At 49.0% G+C, this 26,144-nt stretch overlaps 2 protein-coding genes across 2 annotated transcripts in view; both read right to left on the bottom strand.

Moving 5' to 3' along the window:
- The window catches only part of LOC119439416 (uncharacterized), a 593,935-nt gene that overhangs the window by 448,685 nt on the left and 119,106 nt on the right, over positions 1-26,144 (bottom strand). The window lies entirely within an intron of this gene.
- Positions 15,090-21,331, bottom strand: LOC119452347 (isocitrate dehydrogenase [NADP] cytoplasmic). The gene is made up of 4 exons (XM_037714559.2): positions 21,150-21,331; positions 19,942-20,246; positions 18,930-19,271; positions 15,090-15,605 (listed from the first exon to the last, which is right to left on the bottom strand). The coding sequence occupies exons 1-4, from the start codon at positions 21,264-21,266 to the stop codon at positions 15,119-15,121; spliced, it is 1,251 nt and encodes a 416-aa protein (XP_037570487.1). The 5' UTR covers positions 21,267-21,331; the 3' UTR covers positions 15,090-15,118.

The following is a 26,144-nucleotide window of genomic DNA, read 5'->3' on the forward strand; positions in this document are numbered from 1 at the left end:
CCAGTGACCACTGCCAGCGCAGAGAGAATATTTTTTAGCAAGAGTTTACTAAAAACTACTTGCGCTCTACAATGTCTGTGGAACGCATGGTTAGGCTGGCGCTTCTATACACCCACAGAGACGTCGGCATCAACGTGTCCGAAGTCATTGACCGCTTCGCTCAACTCTCCCGCCGAGAGAAGTTTGTCCTTTAGATAGCGAAGCAGCAAAAATCAATGCAAGTAAAAAGCACTGTTCCTTCAGGTTCGTAAGTTCTTAATTATGAAAACGTATGACCGTTCATTAGCTTTTAAAACCGCAGAAATTTTCGCCTTTTATTTTAGCAGTTGGCATCATGATCACAATTATCACGCGAATACAAAAATTACGAGAATACCAATAACCAATTTTGACCGACCTTGCTCATTGAAAGCCCGGCCCACGCGGCGTTCGCAAAAACACACTCGGATATTGGGTAGTTCAACTTACCGCATCAGCTGTGGCCTTCGGTGGCCTTCGTTTGTCCTTTTCTTTCATTTTCAGCTACCTGCTTTTATTTCTTTTTTGAAACGATGGAATACCCTCCTTTAATTTTGGGTGCAGAATAATTGTTGGCTTTGTGCAGGCAGTTAAATTACACATTTCCGTACTGATTTATTGAATCCATGCGTAATGATTTATGCATTATTCCTCTATTATTCTACCCACATGGCGCTGTCGCGACCGCTGCATGGCCCAAGTAGATAACACAATTTCTGCGATCATAGTTATGTTCTTGCCTAGATCATCTGTATTTCTGTGCGCAAAGTTACTATCTGTGACTGAGCGACATGTTTATTTGTCTTATTTGACGCATTATATACACTGAAGTTTGCTTAAATAGGTAGATTTATTGGAGACTCATAGGTATTTTTAAATATCTTATTGCGAGGTTTTATGTATACAAGCAGTGAACCTTGTTTCCAGCGACTCTTTTTTTGCCCTTTAGCGAGTTGTATCTTCGCATTTATATATTCCATTCCAGCTTCGCATTTCTAATATATATTTTGCAGAACTCCCACTTTTTATTTGTACTCACTGCTGCGAGTATTATCTCAGTGTAATTACAATACACGACGAGTTACAGCTGCTCCTGCGCAATCGATTGCAACGAGGGATAGCGTCATTGAGGTTTCTTCCTGGCCGTTGCATATGTAGAAAAATGTAAACAAGGTTATTGAATGACAAGGATTCATCAAATATTTGTCCTCAACTTATTCATTTCATGGCCTTTGAGTTTTTCATATAAGCTGCATGTACTGCTTTGCTGGTTTCGAACTGATATTGAACCTTTTCGCGGCGATCCCGTGGGCGCTGCCATATTTGATCACGTGGTGACGCGTCCATTGCTTGCCTCAACTGCCTGTGTTGCCTCCTTGTTTACAATGAAAGTGTATGACGCCGGCGCGGCTTAGAAAACCTCTGTTTTCGGAGATATCGTAGACGGTGACTAGGTGGACGACACGAAGCTTTGATCACAGCTTCAGAGAACATGCAAAAGCGCTTTCGGAGCTGATTAAGATGTGCCCAAACGGCGCAAGCAGTGTATATGGTGCTTCTTCTAAAAGCGGGGCTAAATATGCATTCCTAGCTTTCCGATTATGAATTAAGTCAGGATTAGTGTGTTTTGCTCTTTGTTCTTTATTCGGCAAATATTTTGAAGGAGTGGCTTGTCAGTTCCTGACTCAGTGAAGTTCCTCGGTGCGGTCACTATCTGATTATTTTCTGCCTAATCGCTCGCTGGTGTGCACAGTTCCGATAGATTTGTTCTTGCTGCGCACAAGGCTTGAAACGTAGCTGTTTTGTACAGTGTAATACCTTGTAGCAAATATATATTACAGCTAGTAACTTGCTTACTCTTTTGGACCGTCACGATACATTCAGCTTCGACCATTGATGCGCCATAGGTGTAGTCCGTCATTTATTGTGTGTATGCAGTGCACATATATTCAACTGTGCGTCCATTCGCTTATTCTTGATACGTCGGCGATAGAGTGGGCGTAAGTTTTCCTGCCATTTGGACAGATGTGTATAGATAACGTGCGTGAAACTTACTATGACTATGACAGGAAGCGGCGCTACTCCCTTTGTCATTGTTTAACAAGTGGTACTCACTCTTGCCGACGTTCTGGGGATGAAGCCCTTTCTTTGAAGGTTAGCGATACAAGGCTGGCGGATGAGCAAACTTATGTATCCTCGAGGAAATCCGTACATCACGAAGTGCCGGTAACACGTTCGGACAGTTGCAGCAGCAGGTCCGCGAACTTCGCCACACAGATTCATTCTATTCCTTAACATGCCAGTCACTATTTTTGTAGCCAACTACTGCACACGTCTTCGATCCACATTATTCAATCTAGCATGATTCGAGCACAGTGTGTTAGCGAAAACTCAGTTGCATTTCCGACAGCTGATAGCACAGAAGCAAGGTAGAAGCGGTAATGGTTTCGTATTCGTGCGTGGTCGCTGAGGAGAGGTATGGCGCGTAAAGCCCCTCAATGAAGAAAAGTAGCGCCATCTCCTCTCTCCTCCTCCTGCGCCGGCGTTCACTCTCTCTTCTGTCGACCGTGGCTCCCCCTACGCGGTGCCGAACTAGCAGACGCTCTCCGAATGAAACGCTGTGGCTACGTGTCGCTCGCGCTCTTGAACTCGTATTTTGATCGGAATTTTTCGCGTTATGTTATTACTGGCTGCCGAAACAACGAGAGGACGCATAAATGCCGTTGCGCTTAGATGGCTGTACTATTAGCGGTGATACAGTGAGCCTAAAGCCTCTAAGTCGGGCTTTAACTGAGCCATGCTACGCGCGACCTCGGCGTTGGTTCATCGCCGAGTTTCAGTAGCTCCAGTCCCTCGTTAGCCAGCGGCTAACGTGCACAGCGGGCCTCTAACAATGACTACGCTTCGGGAGTGAATGATCCACCAGCTGTATATATGCAGTTGTCTTACAGGTTTCACTGACTAGTGAGCTACGGATCATTCGGCGGAAGCGGTCCGTCGATAATGAGGCTAGTGGCTTCGCCGCTTGCAGGAAGCCTTACACTACACCGCACATTTTTTCTTCTTTTTTTCGGACTTGAGTAGCGCAGCAGCGGTCATCTTACAGTTGTATGCGAGGCTGCTTTTGCGGATCATATTGCCGCTTGCATGTGCTGCGTGCGGGTCCGATAAATTCTACCGTGCGTATTGTATCTACTATCTTATCAAATGCAGAGCAGAAACGATGAGTTAACATCCAGGTTTGTCCTGGCCACTGACAAAGCCACGCAGGAATGAGTTAACTCTATAATCAAGGGCGTTGCAATGTGGATAGCATTGCTGCCAGCAGACGGTAATGTCTTTGAAGTGCACGGTATATTCTTCCATTTGGCAGGCGGCTTCCTCGGCTTCAGCTGCTTCCGATGAACGAAGAGCGATGGAATGGCTTGACGCTTCAATTTTTTTTGTGCCACAGCTCTGCAGAATCACCGGCTCAAATTGATCATCCGTGAAGTGATCCTGCGCAAACGTGAAATCAGAAAACAAGGGGCTCTATTCTGGACACGCATGGCGGCTGCACGGCCGCCATTATCCGCCATCTTGGCTGTCTCATTGGCTGTCCGGAGGTCACGTGTTTTGAAATTTGTGCCGGGAAACGGAAGTTTTGCTAAATGCAATTTTGCGTTTTCGTCAGAATGATGAAACGTGACGTGGAGCTGCAAACTTTATCGACTAATACTTTTTTGTGGTCCTTGGCACCTCTATTGCGACTTTAGCGCTTAAAAAGAAAGTGGACGGTAGCGTGCAGAAGCTCGTGCAATGCATCTGCAATTTCGCGAATATGTGGTGGCGTCCCAAGATAGCCGGCATGTCAGCTTGCTGATTGGCTGAAGGAATATCCTGTGAAGAGCGTCACAGGAAGGGCTGTTTCGTAAACGTCAATTTGACGTTGCGTGACGTTGCGCTCGGCCGCCATTGCAGAGATTTTCCGCCATAATTTGTGGTGCGACGAGCCACGCGAATTATGGTAATGAGCGGCCATATGCAATGACAGTGGAGAGGCATGCGTATCGCCGCATTTTCTCTGTCATTTGGGGCGATGAAAATCTTTTGTTCACAACGCGTGCTCATAGCATTTGCATCGCTCTCGGGTGGTGTTGGCATTTGTGTTTTGCACCATCATTTTTATTAAAAACACGTTTATTTGAAATAATATTGGTTGAAACTAGCAAACTTTCTGCGACATTTCGCACTTTTTACTATTGCGTTTGTATTGTAATCAATATTAATGACTTTTAGCGTCATCGAAGGCTATGACAACGGTGACTTTTTAATTTGCAAAAAGAAATGTACGCAAGACGGCGCCTTGAAGTTTCCTCTCGCGGTGCGAGTAAGCAGCCAAGTGCACAAGAGATGGCAGTGCCGGCGTTTGCCTCGCTCAAGCGGATACCTGTGGCGCGCGCAACGCTATCGATGATATTCGGCGGCTTCTCAGCCAGACGAGTCGGGCTGAGTCACTTGCGGATCACGAGATAGTGATAACGCGGCCTAGAGCGTGCGCTGATCATCACTGGCAGGTCGCGTATGTTGTCTCAAGGTAGAAAGCAAGCGCGTGGGCGCCAATATACGATGACTCAATCCGTTTCCCGAGGACACGCATCCTAGCTAATGAAGCAGACGACAGCCTGCGCGCATGCAGACGACGGAAGCGAGAAACGATTTTGATGGAATAATCGTACGCGTTGAGCTAGCTGCTTTATTTTTACTGGGGAGGAAAACTGTTTTGCTTTATCAACCACGCTATGTTCAATGCCTACATTACAGTTTCTTAGGCGAAACGTCAAATTTGCGTCACGTTACGAAAGCAAAACGGGGCCATGAGCGCCATTTTGTAAGCGTCGCACCTACGTCACGCCTTGAAGAAAATGGCGGAATGTCCAGAATAGCGGCTAAGGTCACCGTAAAACCTCGCTCCTTCAAGTATAAGGCGTAACACAACATTCCCGGCACAAGTTATTATCGCCGGGAAGTCTTGTATATGGTGTTTCTTTTTTAGCTCGCCGCCAGCACAGGTACTTATCTCTTGTTCTGCTACATATCGCCGGGAAATCTTGTATACTGTTTTCCTTTTTAACCCCCCCTGCCAGCACAGGTCCTTATCTCTTGTTCTGCTACGCGATACACGACTAGAATACTGAGCACACTTTTCACGCGCAGCACTTTCTACCATTTTTGAGATAGTTATCGGTCCTCGAGGATCTAGGACGATAGCGACAAGTTTTAGCGACAAGAACATTGATCTTCGCCGACCACCGAGTTGAGTTTATGCTGAAGGCGCAAAGTCGCCCTAACTAAATAGCTCTAATCGTCTTTCCGCAGGTAAGCGCCCATTTTTCCCTACGTATCGTCACCGCTTCATAACATACAGCGATACACTCAAAACGTGCCGTTCGCGTACATTCAGGCCACACAAACACAACGCCATGCATTGTATAACCGAGTCAACAAAAACCACGTGCGTTTGAGGACAAGATGAAATCCGGCCACGAAAGTTGCAAATGCAGCGCGAACATGCAGCGCGAACAGTGCGGCACTTAGGAGGGAGAAAAACTAACGAAGCCTCACACAGCAAGTGGCAGCATGTGAGATTACGGATCATTGAAGAATCGCTCGCTTACCTCACACAGCCGGGACCATTGTGTTGGGTTGAAATCAGCGCGGCTGATTGTTTGAAGCCGGACCTTCCTCTGCGCCGCGCCTCGCTTCGCTGATGGAATCCGGAAGAGTCGCTTGCCGTCTGTTTCGCGTGATCTGCACCCGAATGCCGAGCAACACGGCATCGCGAACACTACGCCTTAAAAGCGCAAAGGAGACGCGATGCGTGGTGCCTCCATACACGGCTCGCAATGGTCTGGCACCGCGATGGCGGCGGGAGCAAAAAACAAGCAAGAAAAAAAGCGCGCGAGAACACGTGACAGCATTCGGCCAATCGGAGGGCCGAGCGCCGAGAGAACGGGCAGGAGAGGAGGAAAGCGTCAATCTTCAAAAGATGTCGCTACTTTTTTTTTTATTGAGGGGCTTTAATGGCGCGCCGCCGTGAGCGCCATCTCGTTTCTCTAAAACAAACTGCTCCGCGAAAAGGGTCAATAGTTCTAAAGTTCATGTGATGTTTTGTTTACTTATTAATTAGACAAAAAACGCGGAAGCATTGATATCAGTTATTTCTGCCACAATTTTTGGGGCATACGAATATATTCTTTTATGAAAACATACATATTTTAATGGACAGTGCGTAGCGTTCAGTAATTCGTTTGCAGCATCTAATATACAATGAAATTGGCAATGTAGTTATTATTCATGCATTTGATCCCTCGGCAAATTCTATAAGGAGGAGGCCGCGCTGCATCCTGAGCCCCCCCCCCCCCCCCCCCCCCCGAACGAAATTTCTGGCTACGCCACTGGCCATATTGTAGGGCAAAGGTTGGCACGTTCTTCATAAACACGTCACCAACACCGCGCGTCTTCGGTGCGAACGCGGGCAAAACGCCGCCACCGTCGACAACAATTCTGCGCGTTGCTGGTGCTGCTACATGTACAAGTTTATAAAGCTCCTCAGAATTTTGAGAATGACAGCCCATAAGCAAATGTGATGAAACAAAACACCGGCAGCGCATGCCTTTTATGTTGAATCTTCTCAGACTGAAATATTAAAAGTGCGAAACAAAACGCCCGGTCGCAAGATACGCATTTGGTGCCGCAGTTAAACGTCGCCTCCCCTCCCTCCGTACCGTCCCCCACGACCTTTCGCGTGACGGAAGAAGTCGCGTTTGCTCTCCGCCGTGCGTTCGCTCCCCGTGAAAGCGCGCGTCTCTCGCGCGCTTTCGCTCGCACATACAGCATACGGCCAACGAGTTTTTTTCTACACACGGATACAACCATCGGAGATTGAGCCATTAACAGCTTCGCTGATGGTCCCTGTAGTCACTAAAGGCACGGCCGCTGGATAAAAAAAAGGTGCGGCCTGCCGCGTCGGGCAGCGTTGCAATGGGAGCGAATGTGACAGCCATAGTTGCATTGTCGGCCGCTTGGCTGGGCCGAACGGCGCTAGTCATCGGCGATGGAACGCGCCGTCGGCTGGCACGCGCGACGGCGTTCCAAGCGCGTTCCTGACGCATTTGCTATGCCGATGCCAGACAACAGCCCCCGACGTGTGGCGCCGCGGCGGATCACACCGTTTTCGATGCATGCGGCAGGCCGCACGTTTTTTTTTATCTAGCGGCCGTGCTAAAGGAATGAAAACCACCGGATCATATACAGGGTGTCCCAGCTATCACGCAGCACGATTAAAAAAAAAAGAGGAACGGCGTTACGCGAAGCCAACCTAGTGCGTATTGTTTCCAGTACAGTGGAGTATCCGCCAGTAATTTTTTCGTGCGCAGTTTCACCCGAAAGGCGAAGCATCAATTGCGATAGCAAATGAGTAGAGAGCTGGAGATAGACCAGGATACGGAGTAAGGATAGTAGTTTTATCAGCTGTATAAACTCGAACATGTAGCAGAGCCAGTAATTTGCAGAGCTGTGTCGACGCCGTCGGCGTTTTGCCCGCGTTCCCACCGAACGCGCGCGGCGTTCGAAACTGTTGCTGGCGCTACTGGCGGCGGCTCGGAGGTTTTCGACGAGATCAGAACGGGACACTCGTCGAGCAGCGTCGAAAATCTTTACCACCTTCTCGCCTCGCAACCTTTTTATATAAATGTGCATTTGGTGCCGCAGCAAAACGTCGCCTCCCATCCCTGCTTCCCGTCCCTCTACGGCATTTTGCGCGACGGAAGAAGTCGCGTTTGCTCTCCGCCGTGCGTTCGCTCCCCGTGAAAGCGCGCGTCTCTCGCGCGCTTTCACTCGCACATAGAGCATACGGCGCGCGGCGACGATTTCATCGCCGTTGGACGTCATACGGAACCTCACGGCGACGGCGACGACGACGGCAGAAATACGCTTGGAGTGTCCATATAATTGCTATCGTAATAAAGAACTATACAAGCCAGAACTTAACACCGCTAACTCACCAAGTATGCGATAGAATGCGTAGATTGCGACATCTTGGCTGCTGCGTGCGCGTGCGTCACAGGCGACCTTATAGGCACTCATTTATCGAAGTGACGTTTCTAGACCTTGCATCTTTTGCAAACTTGAGATTTTCGACTGCACACTGTGACACTCACGTACGCTCAACACACCTCGAATTTTCTGTTACGTACCTTCAGGTGAAGTCCGGCTATAATGAAATGCTTGATCGATGGTGGGGTCGAACCTCTGATTCCAGCACAGCAGCCCACTGGTCGCACGCGGGCTTCCCTCGCGCAAAGCAGGCTTTAAGGCGAAAGCCTTAGATCTTTATGTTTCAAGGTCGCGTTGTGAGGTACAGAAAGTCACGTGACCCAAGGCAGGCCAGAAGCGAACCAAAGCATGTCCACCCGCACCCGAGGCTGGGTCGAGCGGAGGCGGTACTACTGAGACAGCTCCAGACCGGGTCGATACCGAGCCCGGGAAGGATGCATCGCATGTACTCCAAGACATACCCGACCGACAAATGTGAGGTCTGCCGGAGAGAGACGGCACATCACGCGCACATCTTGTGGGACTACATCAAGCACCCAGAGGAAGCAAGATCAAGAACGATCCCGCCGCGGATAGAGGCAGCCGCGAAGAGCTACGACCAAGACCAACAGCTCTGGGCTGTCCAGCAGGCCCTCGGGGCGCTCGAAAGGCAGGGACCCAGTGAGCCGGCAACGGCGAGCGGATACCCGCGCCCTGCAACGGCAACCCCGTAGACGACGTAGGCCCTCGTCGGGGTGCGCGAGCGGCCCAACTGCAGGCACAAATAAAGCTTGTTCCAATCCAATCCAAATACATCCGTGTATAAGAAATGATTAATAATTAGCAAAGTTAATGATTGATTAGTGATTTGATTAAGGTGGATTAAGGTCGCTTACGGAGGATTAAGGAGGATTAAGATGGATTAGGGTCGACTAAGGTTGATTAATGAGGATTAGGGTGGATTAAGCTGGATTAAGGTGAATTAAGCCTGGCAAGAGAACAAGAATTCATGATCGCCAGTCAGCCTCTAGAGTCTGTAAAGGAGTACGTTTATCTAGGTCAATTACTCACAGGGGACCCTGATCACGAGAAAGCAATTTACAGAAGAATAAAATTGGGTTGGAGTGCATACGGCAGGCATTGCGAAATCCTGACTGGGAGCTTACCACCGTCGTTGAAAAGAAAAGTGTACAATCATTGCATTCTACCGGTGCTAACATATGGGGCAGAAACTTCGAGGTTAACAAAGAAACTCGAGAACAAGTTAAGGACCGCACAAAGAGCGATGGAACGAAAAATCTTAGGAGTAACGTTAAGAGACAGGAAGAGAGCGGTGTGGATCAGAGAACAAACGGGGATAGACGATATTCTAGTTGACATGAAGCGGAAGAAATGTAGCTGGGCAGGCCATATAATGCGTAGGATGGATAACCGGTGGACCATTAGGGTTACAGAATGGATACCAAAAAAGAAAAAAAGGAAGCGCAGTCGAGGACGGCAGAAAACCAGGTGGGATGATGAAGTTAGGAAATTCGCAGGCGCAAGTTGGAATACGCTAGCGCAAGACAGGGGTAATTGGAGATCGCAGGGAGAGGCCTTCGTCCTGCAGTGGACATAAACATAGGCTGATGATGATGATGGATGAAGGTGAATTACATTAGGTTTACAAGGTTTTTGCCTTCTCGTCTCTTGGGGATAGCTAAGTATACTTGGGATTTTTTTAACGTCTGGCGCGTGCGTCACGTGCCAGTTTCTAGCAATTATCTGTCGTGACAGCTAGCGCTTTGAGACGCTGTGTTAGAATGCATTGTCTTTGGGATCGGCCCATATACTTAAAAATTTTGTCAGACGCATATCTACAAAGCGGGTGAAGTCCACCTTTAATGCTATTGGATTAAAAACCAGGAGCTAGGACTTCAACCAACGGAAAAGATGAGAGCTGAACGATCGTAAAACGGGTGTTCGAATGCTATTCGTTGCGCCGCTGCAACATTTGCAGTGCTGCACCGCACTGTATTTGAGGTGTGTGGCGAAGCCCATTTACACGGGAGAGGTGTTCTAGACCTCACTTTCTTGCAATGCTAATTGGCATAGTGGTGAAGTCTGACACACTAACGAAGGAAGACTCGTGGGAAGCTTTGCGTATGTAGCGAGATATAAACTGTCAGAGGCCCAGAGCGGAAGTACCAGAAGAACGCGTGCTTACGAAGAACCTAAGGCCTATCCGTGTGTCATTGGTACAGACTACGTAGCGACTAACGGACAAAAACAAGAAACACATGATCCGCACACAGCGTCTGTTCTGGTTGTTGCGAGTTCGCGCCGCATGCGTATCGTTTGTTACTTTCTGGTGCCCCTGTACGTTGTACGCCGCGATCAAGGCCCGGGGGCCGCATATATGAACCAGCGCCCTTGGCAACCGTCGCTATTTGTCCCCCCAAAACGAGTGCAAACATGGGGAAGCAAAACATGACTTGGAGGGCGCTTGACGTCAGGCAGATAGCCTCGGCAAGCCAACCTCCTATGACGCCGCCTCTGATTTTCTTCTGATCCCGTTTGCGCACAAACTGTTGGGAAATATGCCCTTTATGGTTGCCAAATCTTTCAAGGCGTTTATTATTTTTTTTTGTTCGTAGTGGCCCTTGGAGGACGCCATCATCAAGAACGACCCTCGCCATCCCTCTGTTCCCCTCTCCCCATACTCTCCACGTGGTCGGCGGCTAGAAATTGCCGCTTGCGTGGATGCAGGCCAATCATGTTGCGAGGGATGTTTTATCACGAGCCTTACTTTGTATTTTAATGCGTAGCATTATAATAGGAAGCTCTCAGCAGAGTTACGCAACATCATTTGAATTTTTCGGTTTATCCTAAAAATATATTTTCCACTTATAAATATGTCTTCCAATATCAAAAAATCATGAGGATATATGCAGCAGGTAAGCAGTGAAATTTATTATACAGAACTAATTTTTTTTTGGTTTTGTGAGGGGTGCAAAATGATAAGCTTAAGAGCCGAGATAGCCGACGTGTGTTAACTATGTATAGTAAAGGTTCGTTAAAGGTGAGTCACGTGACCATATGATAATTTGGGAGTCCTAGGCCGGTATAACGTAAAACTATTCCCAAACTGTTTTTATTCCAAATTGGCCATTAGCCCTCCGTGATAGGTCAAAACGGCTCCAGCTCTGCCTGAGCTGGAGCCGTTTTGACCTATCACGGAGGGCTAATGGCCAATTTGGAATTAAAAACAGATTCGAATAGTTTTAGGTTATACCGACCCTGGGTCCCATGGGCACGAAGGCCACATCACCCGCAACACAGTCCGAAGCTCTGCCCAGTTCACGCGCTAGCAGTTTATCACGCAACTAGCGCGCGCATGGCGCGGAGGCGCGCACTCATTGGTGCAGTGACTGGACACTGGGTGTCACTCGCCACTGTCCACAGCTGCTCCTGCTGTGGGACTGCAAACATGCCTCGGCCAATGAAGGTGAGCGTTGCTTCTACGCCAGGCACCAAAGCAGACAGGGATAGGCAATGCTACTATCTAACGGAGGAACACAAGCAAGAACGTTCCGCTTGCAAATGCGTAAAAGGAGCCAATTTTAATGCTTCGCACTACGATAGTTCCCCTTAAGCGAGTTGTGGCCGCAATTCTTTTTATGACCACCATTCAAAGTTGTCACGTGTCGTGTTGCGTGAGGGGTAGTGTTTTCTTCAGTAGTGTTTTGGAGTTCTGCGAACATTAAGTTCGTGTTTTATTACGGTTTTCTAACTTCCGGTAAACTTATCGCAGTGTATCTGGAATTGTTAGGATTTATATATTTCCTTTTAGCAGTGGAGCTGTTTAAGTCGGCCGTAAGTTGTGCCGCGAGCCGCAAAACATCGCTAAGCGATGAGTCACGTGGGTTACCAAGCAACCACCTCGCGGAGCGGCGTGTGCTTCGCTTCCTCTCCGTGCCGTGCACATGTTGCCTTGACATGGGACGTTAAGGAGAGGGAAGGATACATGCGCGCGGCGCGCGCTATGCTCGGTAGAGAGAAAGAGAAAATGAGAGCGTGAGAAAGAGAGAAAGAAATTTGCCGACGCCGCCCGCGTTTCCCCGTATCCTCCGGCGGCGGCTCGACAGGTTTCGACCAGCCACACCCCGGCAAGTGTGGAGGCGCAGCTTGGCCCTGACATCACGCTAGGAGCCGCCGCGACGGCGGCAGATGTAGCGTCCGATGTAGCGTTTACATGGGACGACCAAATAAGATCCGGACACCCTAAGAAGCCGCTCATCTTGAAGCGCGTCGCATGGCCAAGCGAGAATCTGCGCGTCAGCGGCAAGCCGATTCGGATTACCGTGCCTAGCAGCACTTAACATTTCGTAGCAAAACTTAGCCAAGCCTAGTAAAACCTGAAAGAAAAGCTAGGTCGATCACCAGCTTCGCTGTTTACTCCAGCCTTGCCCACGTTTTTTAAAGAGAGAGAGAGAGAATAACTTTATTGAGAATGCCTGCAGAGTCGATTAGGCTCCCTCCACGCAGGGAGGACGAGCTTTCATCGCGACGCGGCCACTACGTCAGTCTCGTGCGTTATGCTCCTCGAGGTCTTGCTCCATCGCTACTTCCGCGGGTCCGAGAGGGCCGCCGCCCCCTTCCTGGGGGTTGCGCCCCCCTTATCCTCGGTTTCGCTCGGTCGCTGCCTTCCTAGAGCTGCCGAGACCTGCTGGACGGCCTTGAGTTGTGTCTCTTGATCGTAGATCTTCGTTGCAGCCTCTAGCTGCGGCGGGATCGTCGTCTTCTCACTGGCTTCTCTCGGATTCACACCACAGTCCCAAAGGATGTGAGCCGCGGTAGCTCTCTCCTTCGCACACAGTCTACAAACGTCACTCGTGTACACACTCGGACACATGTGCTTAGCTAGCACCGGGGTGAACAGGGACCCTGTCTGTAATTGTCTGTATAACACTGCCTCCTTCCGGGTAAGCCCCGGGTGAGGTGGGGGCATAGTCTCTCTGTTCAGTCTGTACCATTTCACTATTTCGTTGAAGGTGGTCATCTTGTCCTTGGCACTGTACCGCGACCAACACTCCGAGTCGGCCGTGTTTGCAGCCGCGCGGTTGGTTAGTCCTCGCGCGGCCGCGTTGGCCGTCTCGTTGTGGTTCGCGTTCCCGCGTCCCGACACGTCACTGCCCATGTTTTTTACAGCGAAGCTGTAAAGGGCTCACCTTTCGATCGTCGTGTCCGGCAATAGAAAAAAAAACTCTCATTGGTCGTATGCTGTACGTCCGAGTGAAAGCGCGCGAGGGCGAGGGACGCGCGCTTTAACGGCGAGCGAACGCACGGCGGAGAGCAAACGCGACTTCCCAGTGGGAGGGGAGTGGTGGGCGAGGAGGACATCGAGGCACCCTAGACTGTGCGTGCCCGCTCTCCCATTCCTACCGCTGCTGCTTCTTCTCTTACCTTCCTCACATCTTTATCTCCCACTTCCCCTTCCCCTGTCGCTGCGCCGTGCTCCCTATTGGGCAGCAGAAATAGGCGTCATTTTTATTAATGAACCACTACTATACTCGCGGACAACTTTCTGTGGCAATGAAGGGAAAGGTACAGGCGCGTGGATGCTGCACATGTGTTACCGCGCCGAGTAGTCCGTCAGCGTTTGACAGTGCTTTTGGTTGCTTGGAACATACGCTGAATCGACGCAGCTTCCACGTGCGACGGTTTAGCGTTTGCCCAGACGCGGAAGGGAAAAGCCGCCAAATGATCAAACTTTTCCTTTCACTGGTGGGTTCTGTCTTATTTAAGTGTTGCTAATAAACTGCTTATGTTTTCTCTTTCCCAGCCTAAACCAACGTGGATTAAAGCGCGGAACTCTTTTCAGAAGCGCTCTCATTTGTGCGCGCTTTGCCTCCGTAGCTTCCCCTTCATTGCCTCAGAAATTTGTCCGCGAGTATACTACTCTCCCATTGCGGCGCATGCGCGCAGCCCTGCCGTCCTCTGCCGCCGACTCTCTCTCTGGGTTTTCGTCCGCCTCTCCCTTAACAGTGTCGAAAACGGCGTTCAGCCGTTCGTCACGTAGCCAGCGTTTTGACAGCGGTTGTGTGCGGTCACACAAAACGCGCACAACTGTTGTCGACGGCGGCGCCGTTTTGCCCGCGTTCGCACCGAAAGCGCGCGGCGTTGGTGACGTGTTTCTGAAGAACGTGCCAACCTTTGCCGCACACCCTATGGCGGTGTACCGTAGCGACCATAAGGCCATGGTCCCTGTGGTCACCAAATAAATGAAAACCACCAGATCATATATATTTCCCATTCTTTAATAGTTCAAAGAACCAACTACACCATCACATCTTAATAGTCATAATTGGAAATACATAATTCCAACCATAGTAGAGCTTCGCTGGTCTTCCATATCTACCTCAATGGAAGGGCTGACAGTTTCTTCTTTATGATGCGAAAGCGTCAAATGGCGCACTGAGCGAAAAAGCCGGTGTCCCGCATCTGTAGCAGCGAAGCGGCACCTAAATTCCCATTGGCTGCGGCGCCACGTCACGAGCGTGGCTTGACGGAGTTCCCTTTGGCTACGACGCCACGGCGCGAGCGCGCCTCGACGGAGCAGACCGGGCGAAAGGGAACGCCTGCTGCCTCAGCAGTGCGCCAGGTGTTGCGTGAGGGGTAGTGTTTTCTTCAGTAGTGTTTTGAGTTGTGCGAAGATTAAGTTCGTGTTTTATTGCGGTTTTTCAACATCGTGCGATCATGAGAAGCACAATAAGATAAGGTGTATAGATAAGGTGTACAGATATAGATAAGGTGTACAGATAAGGTGTACATATTTTGTCAATAAACCTCCACGTACTAATTGAACGTCTAATTTTGTCAGCGTGCATCTCGTTTACTGTACATAAAATGACGCGTTCAAAAAAAAAAAGACGCGAGATAGAAAGACGCTATTCGCGAAATAAACTCGCGCTGGACGTGCACGTGAAATCGGGAGACAAACGCGAAAATTAAGAGCGTATAGCACTTCAGCGTCGCGTGCTCTTCAAACGTCCTCTTCCGCGAAGACCTGTTGGTACTTGGCGGTCATCTGCTCGGCCACCTTGTCGATGAACTCGAACGTGTTCAGGTAGTCCTGCCGCTGGACATTGCCGAAGCCCTTGACGCACAGGGCCAGGTCCTTGGTCATGTAGCCGGACTCGACCAGATCGAGCGTGGTTCTCTCCAGGGTCCTGGCGAAGGCCTCGAGCTTGGGGCTGTCGTCGAGCTTCCCGCGGTGACGGATGCCCTTGGTCCACGTGTAGATGGTGGCCATCGAGTTGGTCGACGTCTCGAGACCGGCCTTGTGTCGCCGAAAGTGCTTGGTGACGGTGCCGTGCGCGACGTCGGCGATGAGCGTCTTGCCGTCGGGACAGATGAGCACGCTCGTCATTAGGCCGAGCGAGCCGAAGCCCTGGGCGACGAAATCCGACTGGATGTCACCGTCGTAGTTTTTGCACGCCCAGACGAAGCCGCCTTCCATTCGCAGGGATCTGCGCGGTTTTAAAAACGACGGAGTGTGCTGAATCTACTTGAGTGGTGTTGAGAATCAAGCGGCTTAGGCTGCAGTATTTTTTTTTCGTTTTGCAAAGTCAATTCATTAGTATAACTCATTACGTGACTTCTATTGCGATAGCAATTATATGGACACTTCAGGCGTATTCATGCCGTCGGCGTTGCCGTGAGGTTCCGTATAAAGTCCAAGGTCGATGACGTTGCACCATGCGCCGTATGCTGTATGTACGAGTGAAAGCGTGCGAGGGTGAGCCGACGATGGCGGCCCAATCTCGCTTGTGCAAGTCAATGGGGGGGGGGGGGAAGGGACGGGGGGGGTCATCTGCGGCGGCTGCTGCGTATGGCGCGGCCGCGCGGGCCTAATTTAAAAGCGATCTGCGAAGAGTACATTGTCTAGGTGCGCTGAGGGCTCGCATTGTTTGAGAGGCAGCACGAAGGTCAATTCGCTCACTGCTGTGGCCGCACTTCCTCACTCCAGCGTTTTGACAGCGAGTTTCGGCAGTCATCGAGTCAGACGTCTTCATGTTTGCTTGTGCGTGCGTGGCAAAATGCTTGTTTAGTTAGTGAGTGTCCGCGGTCATCGAGTCAGACGTCTTCATGTTTGCTTGTGCGTGCGTGGCAAAATGCTTGCTTAGTTAGTAAGCGAATGTTTACGAGCTTATATGGCCGATAAAACTACTATCCTTACATCGTATAGCTGTCTACTAATTTGCTATCACAATAGATGCTTCTTCTTTCGGGCGAAACTGCGACTTTTTAAAAATATTGGCTTCACCAAGGAAGTGCCAATACGAAAGTTGTAGACCCCATTTTAAAAATGTCGCAGTTTCGCCAGAAAGGCGAAGCATCAATTGCGATAGCAAATTAGTAGATAGCTATTCGGAGTAGGGATAGTAGTTTTATCAGCTGCATAAACCTGGACACATTCGCTTACTAATTGAATTAACAAGCGTGGTGTCAGCGCGCACAAGCAAACATGAATAGATCACACTGAATGACCGCAGACACCGACTGTCAAAACGCTGGCAGCAAGCGCAGCCGCCGCAGCAGGCGAAGGTTCGTGCGGCCTATCGCTTCAACGGAAACTGAGCGGCGAATGCACAGCGCATACAAAGGTCAGAGCCGTGTGGGCATAAGAGACGGTGCGGGCGACCGCCACAGATGGGAAAAGTACAAGTGCAGTTGTTGGCAGAGTAGAAGCTGCCCCCCCCCCCTTCCCTCCCGCGCTGCCTTCCCGCTTTCTTGCTTTCGCGTGGGAGATTGAGTGGCCAGTTCTTCTTGTGCCCGGTTGCAAGATACGCATTTGGTGCCGCAGCACAGCGTCGCCCCGCATGCCTCCCTCCCATACCCCTACGGGCTTTCGCGCGACGGTCGCATTTGCTTTCCGCCGTGCGTTCGCTCTCCGTGATAGCGCGCGGGGAATACGGCGCGCGGCGATGATTTTATCGCCCTTGGACTTTACAGGGAACCTCACGGCGACGGAGACGGCGACGCAGACGGTGACGCAGACGGCAGAAATCCGGTTGAAGTGGCCATATAATTGCTATTGCAATAAAATGGCTGACTGAAGAATTTGAAACTAAGTACCATTGATGGAACTTGTACTTGCCTTTAAGGAAAGCCCGTCAAATACAAGAATAAGCGCGTGATAGCGCCACTATAGCAGCGCCCCCAGACGACCGATCAAGAAACGAAATCCACTTGTTTCTGCAGTGCTGTCCGGGACGGTCTTCGCGTTTCCAGTGGCCCGAAGATACGCGCCAGCAACTCTTGTTTGTAACCATGGTACCAAGATGTCGCTTTAGCTCGTGGGTTCATATCTAAATACATGGGAACGGAGAAATCGTTTTTCTCGGCACTGCAGCCTCATTTCGCTGGGGGAAAATTGCGAAAGCACCCGTGTACTGAGGTCTAGGCGTACGGTAAAGAACCCCAGGTGGTCCAAATTATTCCGGAGTCCCCCACTACGGCGTGCCTCATAATCAGATAGTGGTTTGGCACGTAAAAACCCATAATTTCTTTCGCGTTTTTCTCGGCAACCACTGTACCAAATTTGATGAGGGCTGTTGCAGTTAAATGAAAAAGTGAAAATGCAGTGCAGTATAGGAAGCGGATTGTTTAAGCATGAAATGCTTTTAGCTCCCGTTGACAACTTATCAGAGGGTAAGCGCAGTCAACAAATGGGACGATGTGACTAGGCTGACCAATGTAATCTTTTACTTGACCGGCGTCGCCAGTCTCTGGTTCCGGAACCACGAAGCGGAGATTAATAACTGGGCCTCGTTCAAAACAAAGTTTTCGGAAATCTTCGGCCGCCCCGCGGTACGCAAACTCCGCGCAGAACAGCGACTTCGTGAACGTGCTCAACAACCCGGTGAGAACTTCACCAGCTATATTGAAGACGTCGTCGACTTGTGTAAGCGTTTAAACCCGTCGATGCACGAGTCGGACAAGATCAAGCAAATCCTCAAAGGAATAGCTGATGACGCATTTCAAATGCTATTGGCAAAAGACCCACAAACCGTCGCCGATGTCGTCAGCTTGTGCCAGAGTTTCGACGAATTGCGCAAGCAACGCGCCCAAAGTCAACGCCGCGATCGAGTCGTTATGTTCCAGACTCCCGTTGTCGGCGACCTTCAAGAGACATTGAGCCAAAATCCAGTCGATATCCGGGCACTCAAGACGAGATCGAAACGAGATCATCCGGAAAACCAGTCAAAACTTAAGAAAATGCGGTCTCTGGCCACCAACCCCTTCTACAGGACCGAATTACATACGGTAATAACTGCCCTAACAAGCGGTAACAATTTCATGCAAGTTGGTTGTTCATAAAACAGATTTGGCCGCTTTAGATTATGTAACAGATGCATTATCTAGCAGATGCGATATTTGTTTTTGGTGCAGAGCCACTGGCTTGTAAACATTGTGCTCGTATTTTAACTGTAACTTCGCATTTTTGAGAAGTTCCCTAAAAAGCAATCCCAGGCCCTAAATTGAAATTTTGTTTCCTACAGTCTCTAGAATTTAACTTCATTCGCTCTGGAATGCGAGACATTTCATTCAAATCGTATGGCGGTTGTCTCTTAAAAGTATTTCTGCGTTTTTCATGTATTTGAAGAGGCGGCATTCGGAGTCAGGCCCGAGATAAATATTCCCCTTAAAAATGAACAAAAAGATAAGTTTTTCACGAAGATACCCGTTTGTAATAGGGACCCACTTGAAACGCGATTATGCATGTGCCTGAGCTATATCTGAGAATTATGTAGTGTTATCGCTTGCGAATATGAAAGCCGTGTGTGCACCTCGCTACCATGTCGTCCGTGAGGCGGTGCTGGAAGAAGATGCCCGTGTCCCTGAACCTGGGCTTGTACTTCTTCTGGTAGAGGCGCTCGAAGATGTCCTTGAAGCGGCCGTCGTACTTCTTGAGGATCGTCTCCTTGGTGCTCAGGTAGAGCGGCAGGTTTCGCCTGAGCGCGAATTGGAAGCAGCTGTACGCGAACTCCGTGATGGACTTGTCCGTGTTACACATGGCCGCGACCACGCCCTGGGTGTCCTGGAAGTCGAACACGTGCACGTGGTACGGCGAGCCGATTGTGGGCGTGAAGCACACCTCCAGGGAACCCGGGCCCGGAACCACGAAGTCCCTGAAATGATTTTGAGGGGTAACTGAGAGACGTTTTTTTGTCATGCAGTCCATCCACCGCGGTGGATGTTCTGCTTGCTGACCCCGAGGTCACGAGTCCTAGCCGCGGTGGTCAGGAGTCCGGAGCCACTACGGCGTTCCTCATAACCAACTATGCAGTTTCGGGACTTTAAACCCCACAATTTTGTTATGCAGTCCACTCGCTATCAAAAGGCCGCTTGACAGAGGCAGATGACTTCGTGCGGATTCGCAAAAACGTTCTTACGCTAAAACTGTTCGTTAGAAGCAGGTTTGAGCCTATCGTGGTGTTGGACATATCATTAGCGAAGGCGGGTGGCCAATGGCAAGCAGCACTTACGAACAAAAAGCTTTGTGGATTCGGCCCCAGTTTTGTGCCAAGTGGATGGTTAGTTACCTACTGGCTTTTGTAGCTGTATCACGACGCACCGTTACGAAGTTAACAAATCTAAACGCACTCCCAGAATACGGCTGTTTCCGTTATGCAAGATAACTCGTGTTAATCGAGACTCCGATGTCCAGCATCAGGAGACACCCAGATATTGACAAATACCACATGCACCAAGCAAGCGGAAGTGTACAGCTAGCGTGCCATTTCCCTGAAACGTGACCGGTCTTCGCATTACCGCCGTGGCTGGCGCGGGTATACTTGCTTTCCAATGTGCTGGTCCCCGAAAGCGTGACGCGCAATGATGATCGGCTTGCGCCACTGCTTGATCAGTGGCGGCACGTTGGCGCAGATGATGGGCTCGCGGAACAGGGCGCCCCCTAGGGAGTTGCGGATGACCGAGTTGGGGGACTTCCACATACGCTTCAGGTGGTACATCTCGAGGACGTCGCGCTCGGCCGTGATGGTGGCGCACTTGACGCCGCAGTTGTAGCGCGTCAGTGCGTCCCGCGCCTGCAGCGTCACCAGGTTGTCCGTCTCGTTGCGGTTGGCGATGGACAGGTCGTAGACCTGCGCGTGGTGTGTGTGTGTGTCGCGGGAACACTCGCTCAGCGCGATTTCGCCGACAGCTTTTTTTATGCGGTAACATTTTTGTCACAGCGATGGGTGTTGTATAGCCTTCATGCAATAGATTGCCGGTATACTTAAGAGGAAAGCATGAAAATGGAATATGATGCGAAAAAAAAAAACTCAGAGGAAACTTGACAGTCCCGCCAAATGCTTCCAAATGGCCAGCGAATTAACGAATGTTTTATTAACTTTACATGATTTTTTTCGTCTACATTAAACGAGGCGAATCATTATAGCTACCGTTCCGTGCCAACTGTATACAGTATATACAGTGAACAGTGCAGTATATCGTACTACAGTATATCGAAGTATCATTAATAGAGACGCTCTTTCCTTACGCTTGTCTTTTCTTTCGCCTGTCCTTCCTTCCGCCTGTCTAATTAAAGGAGACGCTCTTTCCTTTCGCCTGTCTTTTCCTTGGTGTGTTGCGTCTTTTCGTTGTATGTATCATCAATAGGTTTGCATTGGGCTGTCAATGCTGGGCGTATCATGAACCACTGATATAAAATTGACGTTTACATTCTCAGAAGTCCTGCTGTAGAGCTCCCCCCACCCACATATATTCTTTTTAAGTCGTTTTCTTAGTCGTTTTGTTTTCTCGAAGCATTGCTTATTTCGTTGATGACACCGCTTCTTGAGAAGTACTAAAAACGTTTGGAAATAGTTGGTCGTGATGTCGATCACATAGCCGTATAAACGACTGAATATAAACTTCGTAAGACATCTGTTCGCGTAAGAAAAGCTTAGTAAACAACGCAAGATGAGTATTAAACCGGGAGAAAGCCGTGTTCCAAGCGGGAGGTATGGTAACGCTACACGTTTCTGCGGACAGGTGCAGTATACCTTGAGATCGATGTCCAAGAAGGGCACGATGAGCTTGTCGCGTACCAGGTCCCAGATGACGCGCGCCATGTCGTCGCCCAGCATCTCGACGATGGGGCCGCACTTGATGCGATCCATGGTCTTGCCAGGGTGTGCGCCGAGTCCTCGGGCGTCGGTACGGAGTACAGGGACCGCTTCCAGAAGCAGACGTCGGGCTCCAGGTAGTCAAGCTGGGCTGCGCGCGCAGGGAACGAGGAGGGCGTGCTATATTGATGATGATGATCCACAGCACAAATGGCACATACCCACCGTGGGGGATCGGCCAAGAATTGGGCGGTTTGGAGAAAATGGATTTAAATAAAATTAGAAAAAGATAAAAAGAAAGAAAAAGGCTATATTCAGTTGTTCCTCTTCTTCTTCCTTTTTGAAGACGAGGAGGAAGAAAAACTTTGTTCAGTGACAATCTCCCAAGTTGCAACCTTTATTTATGATAGAGAGACGGACCCTATATGTCAGTGTCTTGGCGTCCCCAAGTATGTTGTGAACTCTATGCTGTATCTAGAAGCAAACATACCAGTTTTAGCGTCGAGTTTTCAGCTGCTCACAGTAAAAAAATTATTATCCCTTCCACTGCGTGAAGATGGATCTTATCACCATCAAAACAAATGGAGGGTATACGTACCCGTTCACAGTGCTGAACGCAGGAAGTTTTTCCCTTGATTAAAGATTCCTTACACGTACCGTAAACTCTAAATTCACCAAGGTCTTCTCCACTAGTAGTAGCATCGTATTCATTCAACACTTCCATGCTGTTCATCGGAGCGGATCACACGGATGAGGGATAAGTTGTCTTCCAACCACAAACGCTTGCGTTGGACGCCTCGAGTTTGCTCAGCAACGTGGTTAGCAGCATCCGCCCGCCATTGCCGCTTGCGATTCTTCAAAAGTGAAACTGCTTTAAAATTAAATCTGTCCGTCACGCAAGACAATGAATGGCTCATACCCCCGTAAACGCAGCCTCTCCACTACGACGACAGAATAGAAGTGAAATTATACGCTGCAATGATGAGCGGCAACGGAGCCAGCTCTGGAATAAGACGACGACGCTCGAGCCATTGCTGATGATGATAGTTTCTGCGAACCGACACGAACGTTCAGGCTAGACACAAATAAGCGTCGCTTGTAAAACGTTTCTTAGAGCATACGAACATGGTCCCGGGACAAGTTACCCGGTGTTTGTCGCACAACCGGCACTATTTTTTGATTATATGTGGCCAAGATAGAAGCTCCCCCAGGTCGTGCTTACGCAGAGCCTTTTAGCAAGAATAAATGTTTACCTACGATCACTTCAATGTGACACTTAAATAAAAACATGTAATACTTGTAAGTTTGATTACGTCTTTCCGAGGAATGCTAAATTCATAGCCAAACATACAATAGTCGGACTCTTGAATGAGTATCTGGAAGAGTTTCCCTCGTACAATGTAGTGTCCACGGACGCCTCACAGAAAGATGAAATCGGCGATAGGCATTTGCGCTGAAACACTATCATGGAGCTTTGCTATCCGTCTTCCGGGTTATACGCCAATTTGTGTGTCCGAATTCATGGCCATATGCTTGGCCGTATACAAAATTCCGATTAATGTGTCGCACATAATATTGCTCGCAGTCTGCCTGTCCTTCTATGTGTAGCTAGAAAGCACAAATAATTCACTACTGCACCGGTCGCTACATTTTTCATTCCACTTCATGTTAAAGAAATTCGGTTTTGTATACACCTGGACACTGTGGACTATCACTTTTTCAAACTGCAGACAGCTTGGTAAAGGCCAAGCTGCCTGGCGTAATGGCGGAGGCAAAATTCCAAAGACAAGTACTAGGTAGGAAAGATGAGCACCTCTTTGCTCCACCGTAATACGGACATTTAGCGTTCCCCTGGAATGTCCGGTCGCGTCCCTCTCGGCAATGCGAAGCTTCGATTACGCTATTACGACGTCGAATACCGCAATTAAATCTGTACATGAGCAGCTGTGGGTTCACACCATCGAACCTTTGTGCGTCATGTGGGGATATAAATCACTGGACCATTTCCTCCTTTACTGCCGAAAATGTAATTCCGAAAGAAAGACCTACTTAGAGCAGTCCCTATTGCGTATGGACCTTCTTCTCTCGGTGATTAATATTATATCTTTTGGTGCAAGTACCCTTGGTCGAGCCCGAAAGGAACTGTTTCAGATTGTGCATGAGTACGTGATTGCTACAGGGAAACACTCATGTTAAACACCTTTTCCTCATTATGAACATTAGATCGCAATATTTCCATAATCTAGCATCTTCGTCAAAATTGGCATGACCACTTTTCAAGAAAAGACAACAAAGAGCCATAATTTGTAATCACTATTATTTAAATATAGGTAGCACTGATCAATAAGTTAACAGGAAGCAAGAACTTCATCTTATGTTTCCATTGCGAACCATGGCCAATCTCCTCCTCGTGGGTACGTGCCATAAGTTGAAGGAAGAAGAATCTCGCTCGTGTGTTTGGGCTATGTTTAAAAGGAATCAATATGATCATGGTGATGATTCCAGGCATTGGCAATATAGGTAACTCAGTGAAAATCCGAAAAAAATTTAGTGAGTTTTCAGTCACGTTCACAGCATTGCCTTTTAGGAGTCTTAGGCCTTTATTAGCGGCTTTTTAGTGACACAAATAGCCACTAAATTGCAAGGGTAAAATTCCACAAGGAACTCTGATTAATTCCGATGCTGCGCCCTCAATCTGTTCCAAAAGGGGATATATGCCCCTCCATTTGTGTGCTACTTTTGAAGACGGACATGTTGAGCTTATCAGTGAGCCATCTGGGTGCATCAAAGCTGTTTTTCTAGGTGAAGGGCAACCTTGAGATGTACAATGCTGGTTTAGGAAATCTGCGGCTGTTTTCGCTTTTCACAATCCGACGGGTGAATCGCCGCTGCAGGAGGCAATTTAAACCTTATTGTTTAATATATATATAAAGATAACGCCTGGGAACAATTAAGTCACAAAAATAAATTCGAGCAGTTTATCATCATCATGATCACTTAGCTGCATTTCGCCTAACGGGTTGTTTCGAGCCACGACCTGGCCACTTTCTCCGAACAAAGTAATCACGGACGCGATCTCGTATTACGGTTCGGAAATCGAACGGGTCGCTTTCCGAGCCGTCATAAAATCGCTCCTTTATGAAGCCCGAGCCCAGCCCGAGCCCGTGATAGCAAGCCCAGCCCGGCCCGGTCCGGACCCGTGGTTCCAAGTCCGAGCCCGCCCCGGGCCTGTGTTACTAATTCCGGGCCCGCGTTACTAAGCCTGGGCTAAGCTTCATTACTAAGCTTAGCCAAGGCCCGCGTGTTCATGACCAGACCCGGCCTGTAAGTAAAAAAAAAAAAAAAATGAATTTTTACTTACAGATTGCACCGTATGTGTCAGCCTCACCTGCTCGAGGTCTAATCAGCTACAGTGTATAGAAAATAAAAGACCGATATCTTTGATGCTCCCATGGAACATCAGTGATCTGGCCCATAGCCGGTGTAGTTATTTTTCCGTTGGTGCTCGTGAATTTATCTTGATCATACGGTTTGGTCCTGCGAGGTCACTTAGCATGCGATTATTAATATGTAAACAGGTTAATTCACGACCAGACAACATAAAATAAACGCCGAAGTAGAAAGATACATCCCTTGCGCTAGCGCTAACATAACGTAATAGTGTCGAGATTATTGCAATCGCAAAAGCGGTAACAGATCAACAATTCGAAGAGCAGTTTTAACAGCGAAGCTGTTTAAGCCAGCCGTAATTGTGGTGCGTATCAAGAAACTACCACGAGGCGGGTTTCGAGCCCGCGTACCCCCGGTCCCAAAAGCGAGCGTCGTAACCACTAGGCGATACAGCTACTTTTTTTTCTTACATGGTATTTATCGCATCAAGTTTATGCAAGAAAAATACTATCTGCAAAAAACGTGCAAGCACCAGCAAACACATCTCATATTTATGGCCCAGAAAGGACCTAAAATCTTGTTAAGCACACCCTGCACACACAAAAACTACAAATAGCTTTGATCTTAAAAGGGTGGCAGCGACAAGCAACGTAGCAAGAGGTAGTACCAGACCGGTTGAAACTCTGTCAAGTCATACACGTCCTTCAAGTGACCAATCATTTGTACGTAGTAAAATTTCGACGAAACAACAGGTTGAGCGTTTCGGTCTAACATGCGCGTCTTCCATAAGCTATGTAGTACAATTAATAAAAACATATCAAAAGGCACGTCTTCACCGTGGGGTGCGATCAAGTATCGGATGGTATGGTGATTCAAAATGAAGTCTTTCTTGAGAGTTCTTTGGGAGCACATCCCAAAATAATATTTCGTCTATTACAACTTATGAAGCAATGTTCTAGTCTCAGGTACATCACGAAGGCGACAATTCACAGTGGATACAAAAGTTCCTTTTTTGTGCAACCAAGTTTTCAGAGGTGTCACTGTGTAATTTAAAGAAAAACGTTTTTGTAAAATGCATGTTCTGGAAGGGAGGCTGTATAGCCTAGGTAGAAGCCGCTCATCTTGAAGCGTAGCGCGCGGCCAAGCGAGAATCTGCGCGTCGGCGGCGAGCGGATTCGGAATACCGTGCCTAGCAGCAGATTCTTCGAAGTTTTACTAGGCTTGGCTAAGTTTTGCTAGGAAATGCTAAGTGCTGCTAGGCACGGTATTCCGAATCCGCTCACCGCCGACGCGCAGATTCTCGCTTGGCCGCGCGATACGCTTCAAGATGAGTGGCTTCTTCCTAAGCTATACAGCCACGCTTCCAGAACATGCATTTATGCGAACCATATGATTGCGTTCGAGCGTCGTCGTCTTCGTCCACAGCTGACGCGTTCGTACGCTCGTGCTCTGCGAGATGAAGAGGTTTTGCGCGCTATGAGAGCGACAGAGAGAGAGACGCAGAGAGACGTAGCGGGCCTCCCGGAACGCGGTGTCGGCATT

The sequence above is a fragment of the Dermacentor silvarum genome, chromosome 1 (genome assembly GCF_013339745.2).
Source record: "Dermacentor silvarum isolate Dsil-2018 chromosome 1, BIME_Dsil_1.4, whole genome shotgun sequence".
Classification (NCBI taxonomy): Eukaryota; Metazoa; Arthropoda; class Arachnida; order Ixodida; family Ixodidae; genus Dermacentor; species Dermacentor silvarum.